Source organism: Garra rufa, chromosome 4 (genome assembly GCF_049309525.1).
Source record: "Garra rufa chromosome 4, GarRuf1.0, whole genome shotgun sequence".
NCBI classification, from domain to species: Eukaryota; Metazoa; Chordata; class Actinopteri; order Cypriniformes; family Cyprinidae; genus Garra; species Garra rufa.
In genome coordinates this window covers 49,977,781-49,996,198 of record NC_133364.1, presented here as the reverse complement: position 1 = coordinate 49,996,198, position 18,418 = coordinate 49,977,781, and the positions used below count along the sequence as shown (strand labels likewise).

General features: G+C 33.0%; 1 protein-coding gene across 1 annotated transcript in view; it reads right to left on the bottom strand.

Annotated features, from left to right (window-relative positions):
- LOC141332990 (uncharacterized) overlaps positions 1-12,489 on the bottom strand; it is a 28,299-nt gene extending 15,810 nt beyond the window's left edge. The window contains exons 1-10 of the mRNA XM_073837944.1: positions 12,421-12,489; positions 10,470-10,668; positions 10,252-10,366; positions 10,072-10,172; positions 9,693-9,746; positions 5,170-5,481; positions 4,457-4,510; positions 3,963-4,174; positions 3,140-3,299; positions 2,397-2,512 (exon numbers count right to left, since the gene is read on the bottom strand). Coding sequence (XP_073694045.1) covers positions 2,397-2,512; positions 3,140-3,299; positions 3,963-4,174; positions 4,457-4,510; positions 5,170-5,481; positions 9,693-9,746; positions 10,072-10,172; positions 10,252-10,366; positions 10,470-10,668; positions 12,421-12,489 — 1,392 coding nt within the window. The remainder of the gene's footprint in view (positions 1-2,396; positions 2,513-3,139; positions 3,300-3,962; positions 4,175-4,456; positions 4,511-5,169; positions 5,482-9,692; positions 9,747-10,071; positions 10,173-10,251; positions 10,367-10,469; positions 10,669-12,420) is intronic.
- Between the last annotated feature and the right edge of the window lie 5,929 nt (positions 12,490-18,418).

The following is an 18,418-nucleotide window of genomic DNA, read 5'->3' as shown; positions in this document are numbered from 1 at the left end:
AATTATGTATGTATATATTAGAATTCTGAGGAAAAAAAGTCAGAATTCCGAGTTTTTATCTTGCAATTCTGAAAAAAAAAGTCAGAATTGTGAGATAAAAAGTCTCAATATTTATTTTTTATTCTTTATTCTTATTATGTGTGTCTGTATTATCTTAATGCAAGGTGAGAAGGATAGTTTGAGTGGCCAAAGACTCCAAAGATCTCGTCATTTATTTCCTAATGAAACCGCCTCCTCCCTTGATTTTTATCAAAAAGGATTAACAATGCAGTTTTATTTTCACAGCCTTCATATATACCAAGGGTGCCAATCATTCTGACTACAACTGTATATGCAAATGTGCAAAATTTGTTAATGACTTGAGATTTTTTAATCGAGTGTGTGAGTGTTTTGCCCTTCATTCACTGCAGTAATTCTAGCCTAACTGTGAGCATATAGTTTAATTAATTTGTGAATTGTAGAATAGGATCTGTGCACCTGAGAATTAGAAATGGTATAACTGTTGTGTTATGTTTGTGAGAAAGTGTCTCTATGGCTTCAAATTTAGTGATATGCATGTGTGACTATTCCTTACAACTACAAATTCCACTGTCACAGGTGTTCAGTTTTGTTATAATAATACCTTCATAGAACATGTTAGTAGTCAGCATCTATGCAAAAGCAGAGAGGTCGGTGTGGTGTACTGTAGGTAAATCTGTCTAGGCCAACATCTGGTGTGTACTGATGTATTCAACTGGAATCCCAGAAAATCTGCAATAAAAACACTGCAGTTCAAAATCTATCATACATAATTAATATAACATGACTGTCCATTCATGGAGATCCACCTACTTGCAGAATTGTGATCCAACCCCTTATCCAACAACCATCTGTAATTTTCAACTGCTACTGAACTTTGCAGGAATGTAGATCTCTAGGAACTGGACTGGGCACCCTGCAATATAAAGTATCACATCTTGTGTCTGGTATTACAAATTATCAATCTAAGTTTAATTTTATTTTAACTAATTAGAAAAGTGATGTGCTGTGAAGTAGATTTCTTGACAAGTTCCTCCCTAAAAGTATATCAATAGCAGAGTAACTGTAATTTCATAATGGGACATTTAATAAAGTCACTATAGCACTTTTTAAAATATCACATTATTATATATAAATATATATATTAATAATAATAATAATACTAGTTAGTAGTAGTAGTAGTATACAAAGGTTGGAAAATAATGTAACTTTAAAAAAACATAACTATGTTGCCAAATGTAGTGCTTGCAAAGATTTTGCTACATTTAGGGTGTGTGAACCAAGTCAGATCATAAGTTGTTGGCATTTAAATGAACATAGAATAGAGAATAGGAAGAAAAAAAAAACATCTGAATTTTCTCAGTCAAGTCAAAGGATCTGTGTCTCTTGATTTGTGACTGGGGCATCTGTTGTAAAACTCACCATCTTCATGTAGGCTACCAAGTGTGGATGGCATCAAGGTCTTGTCCTGATAAATCACAGCAGCAAACACTACGGATCATATTCCATCTGGTAACAAAAGCATGGACATAACTAAGAACTCTAATGATACTCTTACCACTACAAATGATATTGTATTAGGGACATAAAGTAAACATTTTAGAGGCTAAGAGTGTGTTCAATAAAGTAAGTTTGCCAGATTTCTGTGTAACATAACTTGCATGATTAATTGTTGAACCCCTGAAGCATGTTTAGCATTTATAAGTAAAAAGTATTTAGCAGTAAAAATATACATACATTTAAGCAGAACACTACACTGCATGGTCTCGGTCTCATTGGCAAACACCTCAAAGCTGACCTATAGAAATAAAATAAAATATATTAATGACCACAATATCCTGTTGTAATAATAGTTCAATAAATTAATATAACTACGAACATGTTAACGTTATATTTATAGCCTACCTTACTTAGCTGATTATTTAACCTACAGGTGTTTCACGGAAACAACCTGAGGGTAATGATTTTAAAATGTTTAAATCACTTTCAGTAAAGAAAGCCAAAAGAGCTCAATAAGATGGCAATACACGTAAAAGCTAGCTGGAATTTTACTTCAAGAGCAATTTAGGTAATTTTGTACATATCATATATTCTGCAATATTACACATATAATATTTTCAAAATTATTTCCATCAACAGATATACTATCTTACACTTAGATTTACATCTCAAATTATGTACAATTTATCTTTTTTTTATTTTATTTTTTTATATGAATTATGAGAAATATTTGTTAGTTATTATAGATTCCTAAACTGGGATTTACAATTTTCCATTGAACATCTATAAGTTACTTTAGCAAAATTAAACCATCAAATCGACAAAACAAAACAGATTAAAACACAAAATTTCAGAGATTTCAGGAACAATTAAAGAACTGATGATCTGCCACTGCCACCCTCTCGGTCTGGAGCGTAACGCAACCATTTTTTTACAGCTTCTGAAAACGCTTGCTTGGATGCCTCTTTGCATTGTGGTGTATTTCGCAATGCACCTGAAACAATAAGGAACAAAAACTAACATTCAGGGGACATTATTACACTATTTTGTGAATTATAGTATCTTTTTCACACCTGTCTAATTTTGAGATTTTTTTCCCAAAACCTGATACTCCAAATGTGCAGCAAAAAAAATTTGATTCCCAAAAATAAAGTAAATTGCACCTAAACAGTTATTTATCATGCATGACAGTTATTTCAAGAACAAAACAACACATGCCAAAATGTATACATATTCACAAAACATCTTCTGAGGCAGATTACTGGCAATAGCCAATTTTCGAAAGTTTGGGATTTGGTCTTGAGTTAGGAGTCCTCTTCAATGCTCCTAACATTTCACAGGTTTAGGAGCTTGTTTTAGTGCTAAAATGCTTTCTGAAATACTCTTAGGGCAAACATTTAGGAGTTCTAAATTTAGGACTGAAACACCCATTATTTTTAAGATTTTCTCCTACATCATCAAGTAAGGAGCTACTTTTAGCCTTAAGATGTTTTGTGAATACGGGCCCAGGATTGTAATTAAAGTCTGCAGGATAGGAAAAATGACAAAATAGACAAAACCTTTAAAAAAAATATAATGTGAAAAGCACTTTTAGTGAATCAGGTGCTAATCTATTACTTACGGAACATTGTTTTCTGAAGATTGGAGGTCTCAAAACTCCTCTTCTGTCCACGTCCAGCCCAGTTGAAAAATGACGCAAGTCTGTTTGTGAAAATGTTACTTAGCATTCTTCGCACAGTGTCCTCTAATTTTTGTCCGCCCAGAAGTGATAGCTGGCAGATCTAATAAAATAGAAAGCAGTATTCACATAAATATATAAATTCACATAAAACCAGACAAACATTGTTAACTTTTTTAAAAATAGTGATATTTGAGAGGTTGCCTGACCAGAAACAGTTTTGATCTATCTCTGTTGACTTTTTGAAGTGTTTCCATATGCTGACTAGACTTTTTGTGCATTTATGTTTTTTGAAAACATTAATGATTGCTGGTGGGCTGGTTTGAGTATTTCTGTTACTGCTGATGTCCTGTTATTTTCACAAATATCATTCTAGAATTTATTTTTTTAAAAGACATTTATAGATGTTAGAAATCATGAGAGATGACTAGTTGACTAGTCCAAACTGAAAAAATCCAGAGCAGGAATAAGCAATGTCGGTCCTGGAGTACCAATGTCCTGCTGAGTTTAGCTCCAACTCTGACGTACCTGCTTGTAGCACTGGTAATTCTGAAGACCTTATTCAGGTGTGTTGGAGGTTGGAGCTAAACTTTGCAAGACACCAGCACTCCCGGACCAGCATTGCCTATCCCTGGTCAAGAGTAACTAGAGAAACCACTCTGTACATTTGTAATGCAAATAGTATCCTAGAATAGTATTCTTAGATGCTGGTTGGCACTGTTTGGTGTCATAAGGGGGACCTAAAACTGGCCACATTGAAACTTACCAATCTGTTTTTTTCAACATCATCTTCCAGCAACCTCTCAAGAGCATCAAAATCTTCCAGTGACACCAGTGGTAAAGGCAAGCTGCATTCAGTGTCATTTGGGACAGGTGAAGGCGCCCCCTGTAATTTTTGCAGTATTGCTCTCTGTTCTTTAAGCTCAGTTTTTATTTCCATTAGAACTTTAAGAATGCTCCGCTTAAAAGGAGACAATTCTGAAAAGAAAGTTAAAAAAATAAACATTTTAACGGAGATAAACTCAAAAGCCATTGAACTCATTAATGGCAGCCATTAGCAGTAACTAAGTGGTTTATAGTTTAAATTAAAATGTGAAGAAGAATTGTTTTGGATTATAACCATTGGTATGATCACTCTGTGCTTCTTGTCCTCCTTGATGTGATCTACGTGGATTTTCTGAAGAAAACATTACATTAGTTTGTTTTACAGAAACTTATCTGTAAAACAGTTAATCTTTAAATGTTAGCAGAAAAACATACCATCTGAAAAGAGGCTTGGGACAGTTGGAGTGGAGGTGCGGTTTATGTATCTTTCTTAAAAAATGTAAACAAGTAACATTAGTAAATACCAGCAGGGGAAGCTATAGGATGGATTTATCCTATAGATCAGGGGTCACCACACTCGGTCCTGGAGGGCTGGTGTCCTACAGAGTTTAGCTCCAACCCTAATCAAACACACCTGAACCCACTAATCAAGGTCTTAATATGTATACTTGAAACTTGGAGGCAAGTTGGAGTTAAACTCTGCAGGACACCGGCCCTCCAGGACCGAGTTTGGTGATTCCTGCTATAGATAGTCAAGATTAATTACTTAAGTATTTAAAGCGTGTTTAAGTTCCACCTAAAAAAAAAAAAAAAAACTATTCAAAATGAAGAATTGCTATGAGATTAACATAAAGGTATAGTCTAGATTGGTGGTTTCCAACAACGATCCTGGAGGCCCCCCAAACACTGCATATTTTGTATCTCTCCTTTTGTCTGACACACCCATTTCGAGTCTTGGAGTTTCTACTAATGACCTGAATCAGATGTATTTGATTAAGGAGACATGGAAAACATGCAGTGTTGGGCGGCCTCCAGGAATGTGGTTGGGAACCACTGGTCTATATTATCTAGATTTTAAAGGAAACTTCATGGTCCAATAAAAAATAAAAAACTGTATTAAAAATATTAAAAACTGCTTTGATAGTTACCATTGACCAGTTCATTCATTGTTCCCTGGTGTGCTCCGTAGCGTGTGTCCTGGTGTGCTCTATAGTGTGTATACTGGTGTGCTCTGTAGCCTGTGTCCTGATGTGTTCCGTGGGGTGTTTCTTGGTGTGCTCTATAACCTGTGTCCTGGTGTGCTTCATGGTGGGTGTCCTGATGTGCTTCAAGGTACGTGTCCTGGTGTGCCCCATGGTGTGTGGCCTGGTGTGCTTCGTAGCCTGAGTCCTGGTGTACTATGTGATTTTCACCCTTGTTTGCACCATGGTTCATGACCTGCAGTACTCTGTTTGGATTTACTGAGGAAAATATGCAGATTATTTCTAAACATAAAATGCACGTGTAAGATAAGTACAATAGGTGTTTAATAGACATAATTTTAAAAAGCTACCAGCTGAAGTGATGTCCGAAACAGTTGGACTGGAGGTGTGGTAGGTGTTCATTTGTCTCTCTAAAAAAGTATATGAGAAAAACCATTAAGAGAAAAAAATGTGAAAGAATCCTTAACAATTTTGTGTGAGACTTTTTGCTGTTTTTTTTTTTTTTTTTTTTTACATATAGACTGTTTGAACATTTTAGCTACTGTACTACATTGAACAAGCACAGACACAGATAGTTAAGGTGGAAGAGCAAGACTAAGAATTCTTATATAAATTTTACCACAATTATATTTTCTAAATCTTGTCTAAAGATCTTTAGATTTCATAAGCTCAACTAGGATATTACAGGATTTGTGGAGTTTGAAGTGGTACAATTCAGCTTACTGTAAAAAAGACACACATATATATATATATATATATATATATATATATATATATATATATATATATATATATACATATAAAAAAGATTTTTTTTTTTTTTCAAAAACATTGAAACATACCAAGTGAAGTGTGGCTTGAGACAGCTGGACTTGGGTCAAAGTTCATGTGACTTTCTGTGATAATATGAACAAGTTAAATTAACAGCAGTGTTCCTACATATTTTCCATTTCAAAATGTCATACTTTTTAAGACTCAAATTTAAAGTTTATTTGATATTTACAATCTGTAATTATTTTTATCTACTCTAATTGTTTTTCTCTAAGAGATACCACGCTCTTAATAAAAACATGCATAGGCCTAAATTAACCCCTGACAGATCAGTACTGTACAGTAAATCTGATATACACTGTTAAATATTTTTTCTGAAATTACAGTATATTCCAGGTTAATAATTGCATTACTTTATAGTAATTTCACAGTGTGACTTCTCTTGTAACTAACTGCACTCTCTGGAATGTCTTATTTGTGCTATTGAACTTGTTTTGTTTTGTTATGTTAAATACTGATGTCGTCTTTCAAAGGTATTTCAGCAATGGCTTCCCTATTGTGAAAGATCCATCCACAAACAGTTTGTATGTTACGAATATGAAATACATTATTAATTAAAATGTAAAGTTTACAGTTGATGTCATAAGTTTACACACACCTTGCAGAATCTGCAAAATTTTACCAAAAAAAGGGATCAAACAAAATGCATGTTTTTGTGTTACTTAGTGCTGACCAGATATTTTACATAAAAATATTTACATATAGTCCACAAGAGAAAATAATAAATTTTTAAAAATGTCCCCGTTCAAAAGTTTACATACACTTGATTCTTAATATTGTGTTGCAACCTAAATGATCCACAAGATTTTTTTTTTCTTAGTGATAGTCGTTCATTAGTCAATTGTTAACTTCCTGTTCAGAAAAATCCTTCAGGTCCCACAAATGTATTTTTTTTTTTTTAGCATTTTTGTGTATTTGAACCATTTTCAACAATTTCTGTGTGATTTTGAGATCCATCTTTTCACACTGAGGACAACTGAGTGACTGCAACTATTATAAAAGCTTTAAAGCTAAACTTTTGAACTTCCGAAGCTACAGAAGATACGTACATGTTCCCAAGACAAAATATAATTCAAATTCCAAACATTTTCACTCCCAGCTCTAAATGCAACGCGTTTCCTTCTAGACTAGAGCATTAGTGAGTGTTTGGACCTTCTGTAATGGTTGCACATGAGTCCTGCGGTTGTCCTAAGTGTGAAAAGATGAATCTCAAATACACCAAAAATGCTTAAACAAACAAACATGAATTTGTTGGACCTAAAGGATTTTTCTGAAGAACAGTGGGCAGTTTAACTGTTCAGGACAAACAATGAACAACTATCAGTGAGAAAAAAAAAAAAAAAAAAAAAAAAACACAGCTTTGGATCATTCAGATAACACAGTATTAAGAATTAAGCGTATTTAAACTTTTGGCCAGGGTCATTTTTATAAATCCAGCTAAAGTAAACATATTTTATGTAAAATATTGTATATATTCACATCAGTAGTAAATGAAAAATAACATGCATTTTGTATGCTCCCTCTTATTTTAATAAAATAATTTTAATAATTATAATTTTGCAAATTCTGCAAGGTATATATAGACTTTTCAACTGAACTATAAATAACGCTAAAATGAAATCTTCATATACATGTTAAGAATAGATTGACTAACTTAAAGCCAGACAATTAGCTTATTTCATATTCTAGCTTGTCATTATTTTGACAATTTTTTTCATTCGTCACACTTTTGACATGACTAGATCAGAAATTTGAATATGAATACATTAGGTCCTAGATTACAAACAAATAATAATCACTATGGTGGCTTCAAAACAATTACAGTAGTAAACAACTAAATTTCTAAAGACAATTTAATAATATGATTTCACATTAAAATAAAAACTGTGAATTATTGTGATGTTAGAATTATTCTGCCGTTCATTCAAAGTCATTTGTAAGAGAATTACCCATAATGCATTTATTTGGTCGCCATTTGGTCGGCGCTACAGAGCACTGAGCACCAAGACGACCAGACACAGAACAGTTTTTTTTTTCCCAGGCAATCTCATGAACACTTGTCAGTAAATGTGGAACATGCAGCACTATTATACACTTTATTAATCTATTCAGTATTTATTAATACCTACTTACATCCAAATTTGCACCTAATATACCTGTACATAGTAATGGCATACTCTGTATATTGTGTTTTTGCACTTTGTCTTGTGTACTTGTTTATTGTATTTTTTTTATAATCTATGTCTTGTCACTGTCACTCTGTTGCACTGTGGAGCTGCTGTCACTAAAACAAATTCCTAGTATGTGTAAACATACCTGGCAATAAAGCTCATTCTGATTTCACAATAAATTTCTGACTACAGTAATTTATTGTAAAATAATACTCGTTATTCCTCTAAATTACTGGCAATGTTTTACAGTGTAATGTTGCATAATCAGCAATAGCAAAGTATAGTGTGATGTATAGTGTGTTGCTCCTTTATCTGTTGCTGATTTATTGCTAGTAGCCTATTTTAAGTAAACATTATTTTATTGCAATTCAGAAGAGACACGCTTATTGTAAAGAAGAGCTTTAAGTAATGAAATTATGTACCTTTAATTCAATCACTTGCGTGTAACAATAACAAAGGGATCAGTTTTGCCGCATTAAAAAAGGTAGATTTTTTTCTTCATTAAATTTAAATTTTATATTGTAATTTTTATTTTTTTGCCCGTGCCATCAATTTTAAATTATGTGAGTGTCCTAAAACGGAATTTAAGTTCTAATTCTGCGAAAGACTAGCCCCTTCCGCTTCTCTTCATCCACATCATTCGTCACAGCAACCATTGAAATCGAGTGGAGCAGCTTCAAAGGGACAGCCAGGTAATGATAGTCCTTACTCTAAACTTTGGCATTGTTTGTCGCTGCTTTAAGATTACACCTCTTTTAAAATACATAACTTAACTGCCCTCCATATTACAAGTAAGCAAGCCTGACGTTGCCATAAAGTAGCGTCGAGCACGTGCTGGTTCGGAAAATTCCAACTACAATAAAAATGACCGCAAATCTATGGATCCCTGTATGAGATTTTGCTTTTCATATTTATACCATATGATAGTGACTAGTCGCCACCTACTAGCTGTTTTAGTTTTATCTATACAATTTTTTATAAACATTTTGTATTTCTGTATGCAATATTCTACATTTTAAATAAAAAAATATAACATTATTAACCCAACTGTAACAAATATTTTAAATACATCTAAATAATAATAGTAATAATAAATAAAGTGATTTCTGTCAGTAATGCTATACTGATTTTGCACATTTACCAATTTCTAAATAAATATTTATGAGTAACAATGTTTTACAAAAATTATGGTTAAGATGTCAGAAAGCAAGTAAAGTCAGACACACAGATTTTACCTTAAATGGGGAATAGTTTAGAACAGGGGTGCCCAATACTCAGTCCTGGAGGTTTAGCTCCAACCCCAATTAGACACAGCTGAACCAGTTAATAAAGCTCTTACTAGGCATACTAGAAACTTCTAGGCAGGTGTGTTGAGTCATCCTTCTAGGACCGAGTTTGGGCACCCCTGGTTTAGCGTATTCAGAAATTACAAACAGGATTACTGAGTGGACAAAAGTAAAGTTTTACCATGACAGTCTGATGTTTTCTGTCCTGGTGCCTGATTTGGCGCAACATTCAAATCTAAAAAAAAAAAAGTCAGAATGAGCAGATGTGACTGAAACAGCAATATTATTATTATTTATACTGTTACTTATATGCTACTATTAATGCTACTATTATCATAATAACATTAAACGGTTATTAAACAGAATTATTGAACAAAATGAATACTAATAATCATAATATAAATTATTTAAATGTCAAGGAAAGTTTGATTTTCTTGACCATTTTATGAAATTTTCAGAATAAATCCAGCAAACTTTTGAATTGCCTCAAATTCCAGGGACATAAAGAGCTGTTTCTGAAAAGCACCCACAAAAACAGTTTAATTGGTCAGCGTGATTACCTGTAAAATCAATTATTGGGGCAGCTGGGAGCCTCGATTTTTTTGGTGCCATATCCAAGTCAGAATCGTTCTGCGTAAAATCCACAAAACGTGGATTAGGCCTGTAAAGTGAAACACTTATATTACTTATCAATAGGACAACACTTGCACAATTCTTTGGTTATTTATCATTAAGTTAACCTTTTCTTCCTTTTTATTTTTTTATCGTGGCCCTCTTCATCAGAAGTTATTTCTGACGTATGGAGATCTGGATCCACATACTGTTTCAGCAATTTTTGTGCTTTCTCTAGGGTTTCTAATAAAAAAGATATAGATAATAGATACAAATCGTCAGCAAAGCATGTATAGTAATCAGAGCGTGGACATAATAAAATTTTATTATTTGCCCCAATTCTTACCACACTTTTTAAGGAGTCGAACAGGCTCGAATAGTTTCCAGTTTTCCTGTATAGGCTCTTTTTTCTTTATTGCAGTCTTTAATTTAGCTGGATTATAGTTTGGCCAATAGCACTTCTGTTCAAAAAGCCAATTACTTGGAACAATATCTGTACCTCTGTCAGGGAATTCTATCAATGCATAACCATGATCCATTATTTTCTAGAAAAGATAAAAGTTTGTCAGCAGAAGTCATCTTATTTTCACCTTATGTGTGTATATATGAATGCGTGTATACTGTAAATGTTGACCCCAGTTGTAATTAGTTGGGTTGCTGCGTGTTCAGCTCCCATACCCATTCTAACCACTGTGGGGTCAAGTATGAATGTATTAATTTGTATGTAATGTCAGTTTATGAAAGTAACAGGAAAGGTGGGTGTAGCATCAGGCCTCTGAAAAAAAGAATATATATATATATATAGATTTATATAACAGATTTGTTCTAGTGTGTTTGAATTTACTTTTACAGAATTGAGTCTTTCAATTCTGTAAAAGTAAATTCAAACACACTAGAACAAATCTTGTTTGTTAACTTATATATGCAATGAATTAAATCGTAAATCAGTTTTGTGTGACTGTGTCACTTTAGACGACTTAGACTAAACCTTTTGATCCATATGGATTCATTTTCCAGTGTTACGATGACATTTTTGGATCAAGAAGGTTTTTGCTGGTTGGACTGTCAACGGAGGGACTGAAATGTCTCAGATTTCATTAATAAATAATCTTAATATGTATTTCTAAGATGGATTTGGAGCGATGATAGAATTAAAATTTTTGGGTAAACAAACCTTACAAATTTTAAACAAATTATTTCAGATTTTTTCAATATTTTACGTTTATTTAAATTAAATAAATAAAAAAATCTCCAAAAGCCTGATACTACAACCACAATATATGCTTACTGTGCTGAACAAATTCTGACTTTGCTGTCTATTTACAGTGGAGGAGTGGTATTGCGAAAAACCCATTTTCATTGTCAGGAAGAAGGACATATTTTTGTTTCACACTGGACAAAGGTACCAATTCGGTCTTTTCTTGCAAGACAGAGACTCTGTGACAACCAATTACAGAGGAGTCGCATGGGTAAGTGTAAAACGATTCAGTTTTTCGGAACTTCTGACACACTAAATGCACACTTTTATTCTGTTGAATTATGTCCTTAATTACAGCAATGTCTGTGTCGGTTTTAATGCAGTTGTCACCTTGTTTAGGTGACAAAACACAATCAGAGAAATGCACCTTCTTAAGCTCTTTCGAACTTGATGAGAGAAGTAAATCTTCATTTGATTGGTGAGATTCCTTTGGAGGCATTTCAGAAAGTCTTTTGACAACCTGCTGTAAAGGACGTTCAGGCTTTCTAATCAATTGTTTCAGTCCTCCCAGATAATTCTCATAAGGAAATGCAGATATATTATCAAGAGGGCCAAATGCTTTATACTCCTCTGCGAGATGGATGACCTGGTGGACATTGTAAACAACTTCGTCTGAGCCATACAGTCTGCTGTAATGACTAACAAATGACAAAAGAGTCTTGTTGGCAAATTCAATCATTGAAGCAGAGAGGCCAGGACTGAGCAGCAGAAACATGCCAACAGAGAAGAGAAGGAAATTGTCGTAAATTTCGCTTTCGACAAATCCTCTTAAAACCACGGGACCAGTATATACCATGAACTGGCGAAACTCTGTGGCCTTCCATCTGTCCACCTCTATCAAAGAACGAGGCTTCCTGGCAAATTCTTTGGGTATGAAAGAACAGAGAGCAACAAGTCTGTCTGAAATCCCTACTATATTCTGTGATGGCATCCTTATCCTGAGCTGCTTCCCTTTCATCCACATTTGGATTAATTTTCTTGTTACTCCGAGACAGCAGGTGTGCATATAATCTACCGGGAACTGGGTTACCATTTTTACCAGTCCGGTCAAGGGGCTTAATCTGTTACCCAGATGATGTTCTTCATTTTTCATCATTTGGTAATCCATGTCGGTACGTAGAGGAGCATCTGTTTCAGGATAAGTCATTTTGTTGGACCATACACCAGACTGTGAACATTTGTCACAACCAAAATAGCCATTGTGAGACTTTACATTTTTGACAAATGCTCGTGCAGGGGCATCGCAAATAAAGGAGGACACAACAACTTTAAACTGAGTACCGTTTTTCACAATGCCTTCATGCAGAACCACTTTCAATTCCACAATGAGATCTCTCTAGTACTCCCAGACTGAGCTTGGTTTGGTTTTGCCACAAAACAAACCAATTATGAATGGAGATCTTGTTTTGTCGCAGTCAACTGTTGCGAGAATCGGCCAGAACTGTGTTCTGGAGCTTTTAAACAGGGGAATGCCATCAATACTAAACTGCACAGCAAGAGTTGTTAAAGTTTTAGGGAGACTGGAGATACGGCCTAATATGCTTTGCAAGCCATTTGCCAGGCCAAAATGGTAATATTCACCATTGCAGGTGTTTGTTACGGGTACCTTTGTCTGTGTACCAAGAAGGGTCCTTGCGTCCTTGGGCAAATCAGGAAATTCTGATCTTAAGATTGCCAGTAGTGCTGTTAGAGCTACTAGAGGAATGCAAAAAGATGCTGCCCATGTTTGCAGTTTTTTTTGCAACCGATTAAGCGAATTGTTGCTACTACTGTCAGATTCTGCATTTGGTTGGTCTGTATCAGAGATACTGCCAGGATCAGAAAGAGTTTCAGATTCAAATGAAAAATCAGCATCAGTGTTCTTTTCTAGATCAAAAGAGTTGTCATGTTGGGGTACAGGAGAGGAAACTATACTACAAAAAGAAGAGAGATCACTAGTTTCAGAGTTTTGACTCTTGTGACCATGAGCAGATTCTTCAGTGTTTTCAGTTTGTATTTTGTATTCATCCAAAATCTGCTTTTCTATCTGTTGTACGCTGGCTAAAGTCTTTCTCCTTTTAGTCCAGTATGACATTATAAAATGTGTGTGTTATTGTCAGTACTTTGTACATGTATTAGGCTATATACAGATCTATATTTACAGGTATATTGTTTCTATACAAGCTAAATAGTGTTAATGTTAAAGTGATGTTTTGTGAAGTGTTGTGTTTTTAATTATTACTTGTTTCTTTTAGATATTGTTTCTTTGGAAATGTTCCTGAAAGATAAAAATAAGAACAGTAAGTTATATTGTCAATAAATATAAATAGTTTTTGTTGATTTTAAATCTGCCTATTTAATTTAATTGCTAACAATATGCAATTTTATGGAGGTTTCTTAAAGGAATAGTTAACCCAAAAATATGAATGGTAATAAAGTTGCTTTATTGCTAAAGTTATATCAATGTAGCTAAGATAAGAGTATAAAAATAAATATATATTAAACATGCATATAGATATTTATGGTAGGGCTTGCATAGATTAGTTGGGTAGTTAGTCTATGTTGTCGGAAGCCATTGATTACTTAAATGGGCAATAATTTAAAATGGCGGACAGGCAATATTGTACTCTGTATACATCAGATGTTAGTACTTCATTAAAGATGACAAAATATTGTCATATGATAACTATATAAAACTACTTTGAAATACAATATCAGAAAGAAAATAAACATTCATCAATCAGTACTTGTTACTTTTATTACTTAAAATCACATTAAGTTTCTAAATCAAGTTCTTTTGCACTTAAAAGGGAAAATAAATACTTTATTTTACTGGACTAATATTTGATTTGTGAATCTGTATGATTTCTCAAATACTTGATTTGTGTACTGCATCCCACCACTGCTTTATTGTCATACATTAAGAATTTTACATTTTGTGATCCATAAAAGAAAGTCACATCGGACTGTCACATTATGCATGTAGGAATTGATGCAAAATCTTTCAGTTGGGGAAACTTCTAAGCTTTTATCATTGTCTTTCTGGACCAGTTTCTGTCAGTCTGTTTTCAAAATACTAATATATATATATTATATACTTACAAAGCTAGGATGCACCAGTTTGGATGGCTCTTACAAGAGTCTTTTTTGGGGGTTATTCAGCTGCTGTTAACAAACAAAGGAGAAAAACATCAATTTCATTTGTACAAATTAAAATGTATTTCTGAATATGAATATGTATAATAACATCTGAAAATGCAAATGCAACAAAATGGAAAAAATGCAAAGCACAATGCTTTTGATGAGACCTTCCAACTCATAAATAAGACATCATATAACTTACAGTAAGATTAATTGAAATTAATTCAAATTTTACTTAATTTTTATGAATTACATCATTTTCAGTTTTATTATTATACACTATAGCCTTATTGGGATATTTGCATAAATTATACTAACAATAATAACATTTGTTTACTTTCTTATCAATGTCTTTGTACTGGACTGAATTGTGAAGATTGGGACATATTTTGATTTTATAATTATTCCGTTAGGTGGCAGTATAAACTAGCGGTTTCGTCCGCCAATAAATTATTGAAGAAGAAGATCCCGCCAACATGCCTTGTCTTTTGACACGTCAGTAGGTTGTAGCGGTTGTTGGACGTTGTTAATATCCTGAAGCGTTTAAAGACTGAGATAGGTAAGCGTTTTAATTCATATTATATCCCATTGTGTTGACAGATCATGTATCAGAATCGGTGAAAGGCTTCTCAAGTCGTGCTTACGACTTAAGTTTTGATACCCGGGCGGACCATACATTGCAAACATGGCGGATGGCGAAACAGTTGCTGTAGTGACAGTACGTTTTTTTTCCCCCATAGCATCTACACGGCTTTTTCTTATGGAAGTTTTTAGGGTAGCAAAATTCAGTTTGCAATGTAATATGCAAAGTAGCACTGTAATATGTAAAATGGCAAGTATTTCTGTATTGAAATTTACATTTACCGATAAATTTGTGCTAAATTTAGTGCAAAATGAAAATTGAATTATACAATTTACATTTGCCATTTTCTACACTAGTTTTAATATCCAAATTAAAAACATATTTTAATTCTTTATAAGTTGCAAAATTAAAAATGTATTACCCAAATTGATTCGATGTTTAACATGTCCACGCAAAAACTGTAGCAAAATTATTTAAATGCATTTTTCTTAAATTTATTTTGACTAGCAATTATATAATTTAATTTTATATTATTACAGTGCCTTGCAAAATTATTCATACCCTTAGTTTTTTCACGTTTTGTTGCAGTATGTTAAAGATAGAGATGCAGAAGGGGAAATGATTCGCGTTCATGTTGAGATCCACTGTAGCTGCAGTTTAAAAACGGCATGTCAGCTGTAATACATATTCCTGGTATTAAGCCAAATAAAAAGCAAAAACTCCCTATTCGTACCAATCGCGTAGCATATACACGCCAAAGTACATTTTTGCGTATCAGTAGCACGAGTTTTTGTTTTTATTTGGCTTACTATTTATACGAACTTTCATGAGATCGGGTTGGTTCATTTATACAGATATGTAGGCCTATTCAAGCAGATGTTTTAATCTGTTGAATAAATAAAATATTTTTATTTATTTTATAGTGTCTCAACTTCTTTAAATTCCAAATAGTAACTGTGAATGAAGCCATAATGTGCATTTCTATTGATGTATTGTATCTCTGCCATGTAATTCTTTTCTTTCTTTTTTTGTTATTTTTTTCTTGCTTGCTTTCTTTTTTTAAATTTATTTATTGTAATTCTTTTTCTTTCTTTTTATTTTCTTATTAGTTTTCTTTATTTATTGTTATTATTCTCTTTGTTGTTATAATTTTTTTGTAAAGTATTAATTATAAGAAAACGTTTGTATAAAATATTAAAAGATTAATAGCAGAAGTTATTATATATTGATAGTCTTAATAAAGAATTAATTAACTGATAAGAAAATAATAAATATATTAATTGAAAAATAAGCGATAGATTAGTCGACCAATCAAAAAAAAAATAAATAATTGATAGATTAGTCGACAATAAAAATAATAGTTAGATGCAGCTTTAATTAATTCACTGCATGATCTTCCCAAATACTGTCAGGCAAAGCGTACTTACAAAGTCAAAGATGCTGATGTGGCTCTTAAAAGTGCCTTGTATGTAGCTGCTGTTGACAAAGTGAGAAAAAGAAGTAACAAAGGCATTATTAGCAAATGTCTTTACAAATTAAAATGTATTCAGTATTGACTGATTATTATTGACTAAAATCAGAAATGCAGCATGCTGCTAGATTGATCACTTACCAAAAGCAGACGTAATCAACACTGAAAACAGAGAAGAGAAGAGTAATTATTTTCATGGTATACAATGCCCTTATGAGATGAGAAGAATGCAGAGAGCAGTGCAATACATCTGATGAGCTAAGTTACGGCTTCTAGTTCTTTAATTGTTTAATTGTATTATTATTACTATTATAAAATTAGGAATGGCCAGTCTCTCTCTCTCCCCGTCTGTCTCCCTGATGCACGCGCACAAAAAAAGACGGAAAACCTTTTTTGTGTGAAAAGTGTTTGCTATGCTACATTTACAGTACTGGAAACGACAGTACGTCAATTTGTGACAATTTATTGAGTTATTACCCTGAAAAAAAAACAGCCGTTCCATTCAGACTGTGTCCTTATTAATGATATTTGATTATTTACTGTCTTATTTTAAATGCCATTTCTTTTGTAGTAGTATTTTCAAATTAATTTACATGTAAATAAAACTGTTAAGTAAAAAGACTTTTACATCAGGAAAAGTGGCATGTCGGGCTGTTTTCGCGGGCTTGGCACGCGAGTAGAATTTGTGACAGAAATAGACATATTAATGTATTTTATTTTTGAGAAAAAAATGGTGTACATTTTATATAATGATACCTTGAGTTATAGAACTAATAATTACGTTATATTACAAAATACACAGTGCTGTGATGGGTTTCCCTGTGTGTGTATTATTATTAATAGTATATTTAAGTTAGTAGGTTAACATAACAGACAGACAAATCAAACGATAGCCGGATTTGTGTGCGGCCGTTAGCGCAAATAACGTCATACAGACATAACGGCATTTAACGGCAACTATAACGGCGTTTAATGGTGTACGGCGCCGACTAGTGGTTGATTGCACAAAAAGACGAAAAAAAGACGTTTGTTTGAACAGAAAATGTGGTACATTTATGGAAACGACAGTCCATCAATTTTGTGACAATTTCTTATTACCCTGAGGTAACTCCAACGGTTTCCCTCAGACTTATTAATGTTGTAATTAGATTGTTTACAGTCTTAATATTTGAAATAGTATTTTCTTTTGTAGTGGGCTTATATTTTAAAATTAGTTTACATGTAAATACAACGGTTAAGTAAAAAGACCTTTACCTCAGGAAAAGTGGCAGTACTTAAGGTGTCCCCTCAGAAGTGAGTCGGCCTGTGCGCGCGGTGGGCACACAGGCCCCGCTTATATATGCCCTCTGCCTGGGTTCGCGGGCTTGGCACGCGAGCAAAAAATTATGACAGAAATTGCAAAGTTTATATATTTTATTTTTGATAAATTGTATGTACATTTATATAATAATACCTGGCGTGTTTTATAATTAATAACAGCGTTATATTACGAAATTATTTAAATGTGTTGTGATGTTTTCGTGTAGCCTATTAACGTCGTGTGGAATATTATTATTATTATTATTATTATTGTTGTTTTGTTGTTGTTGTTGTTATTTTTATTCCATTAATATTACCATACTTTAAAATAAAATAAAATAAAAATAATTAACATTCACACATAACCTAAAGCTCATAAACATAATTCCCAATAATTAAATCATTTACGTAATATTACTTAAACGTGTAATAATAATAATAATAAATGTTAAAAAATAACAAAGAATAAAAAGAGAGGTATTCTAAATAAATATAAGTAATAAAAATAACTATACAATTTATAATAAATATATAACTATATATAACTCCTTATTATATTACTAT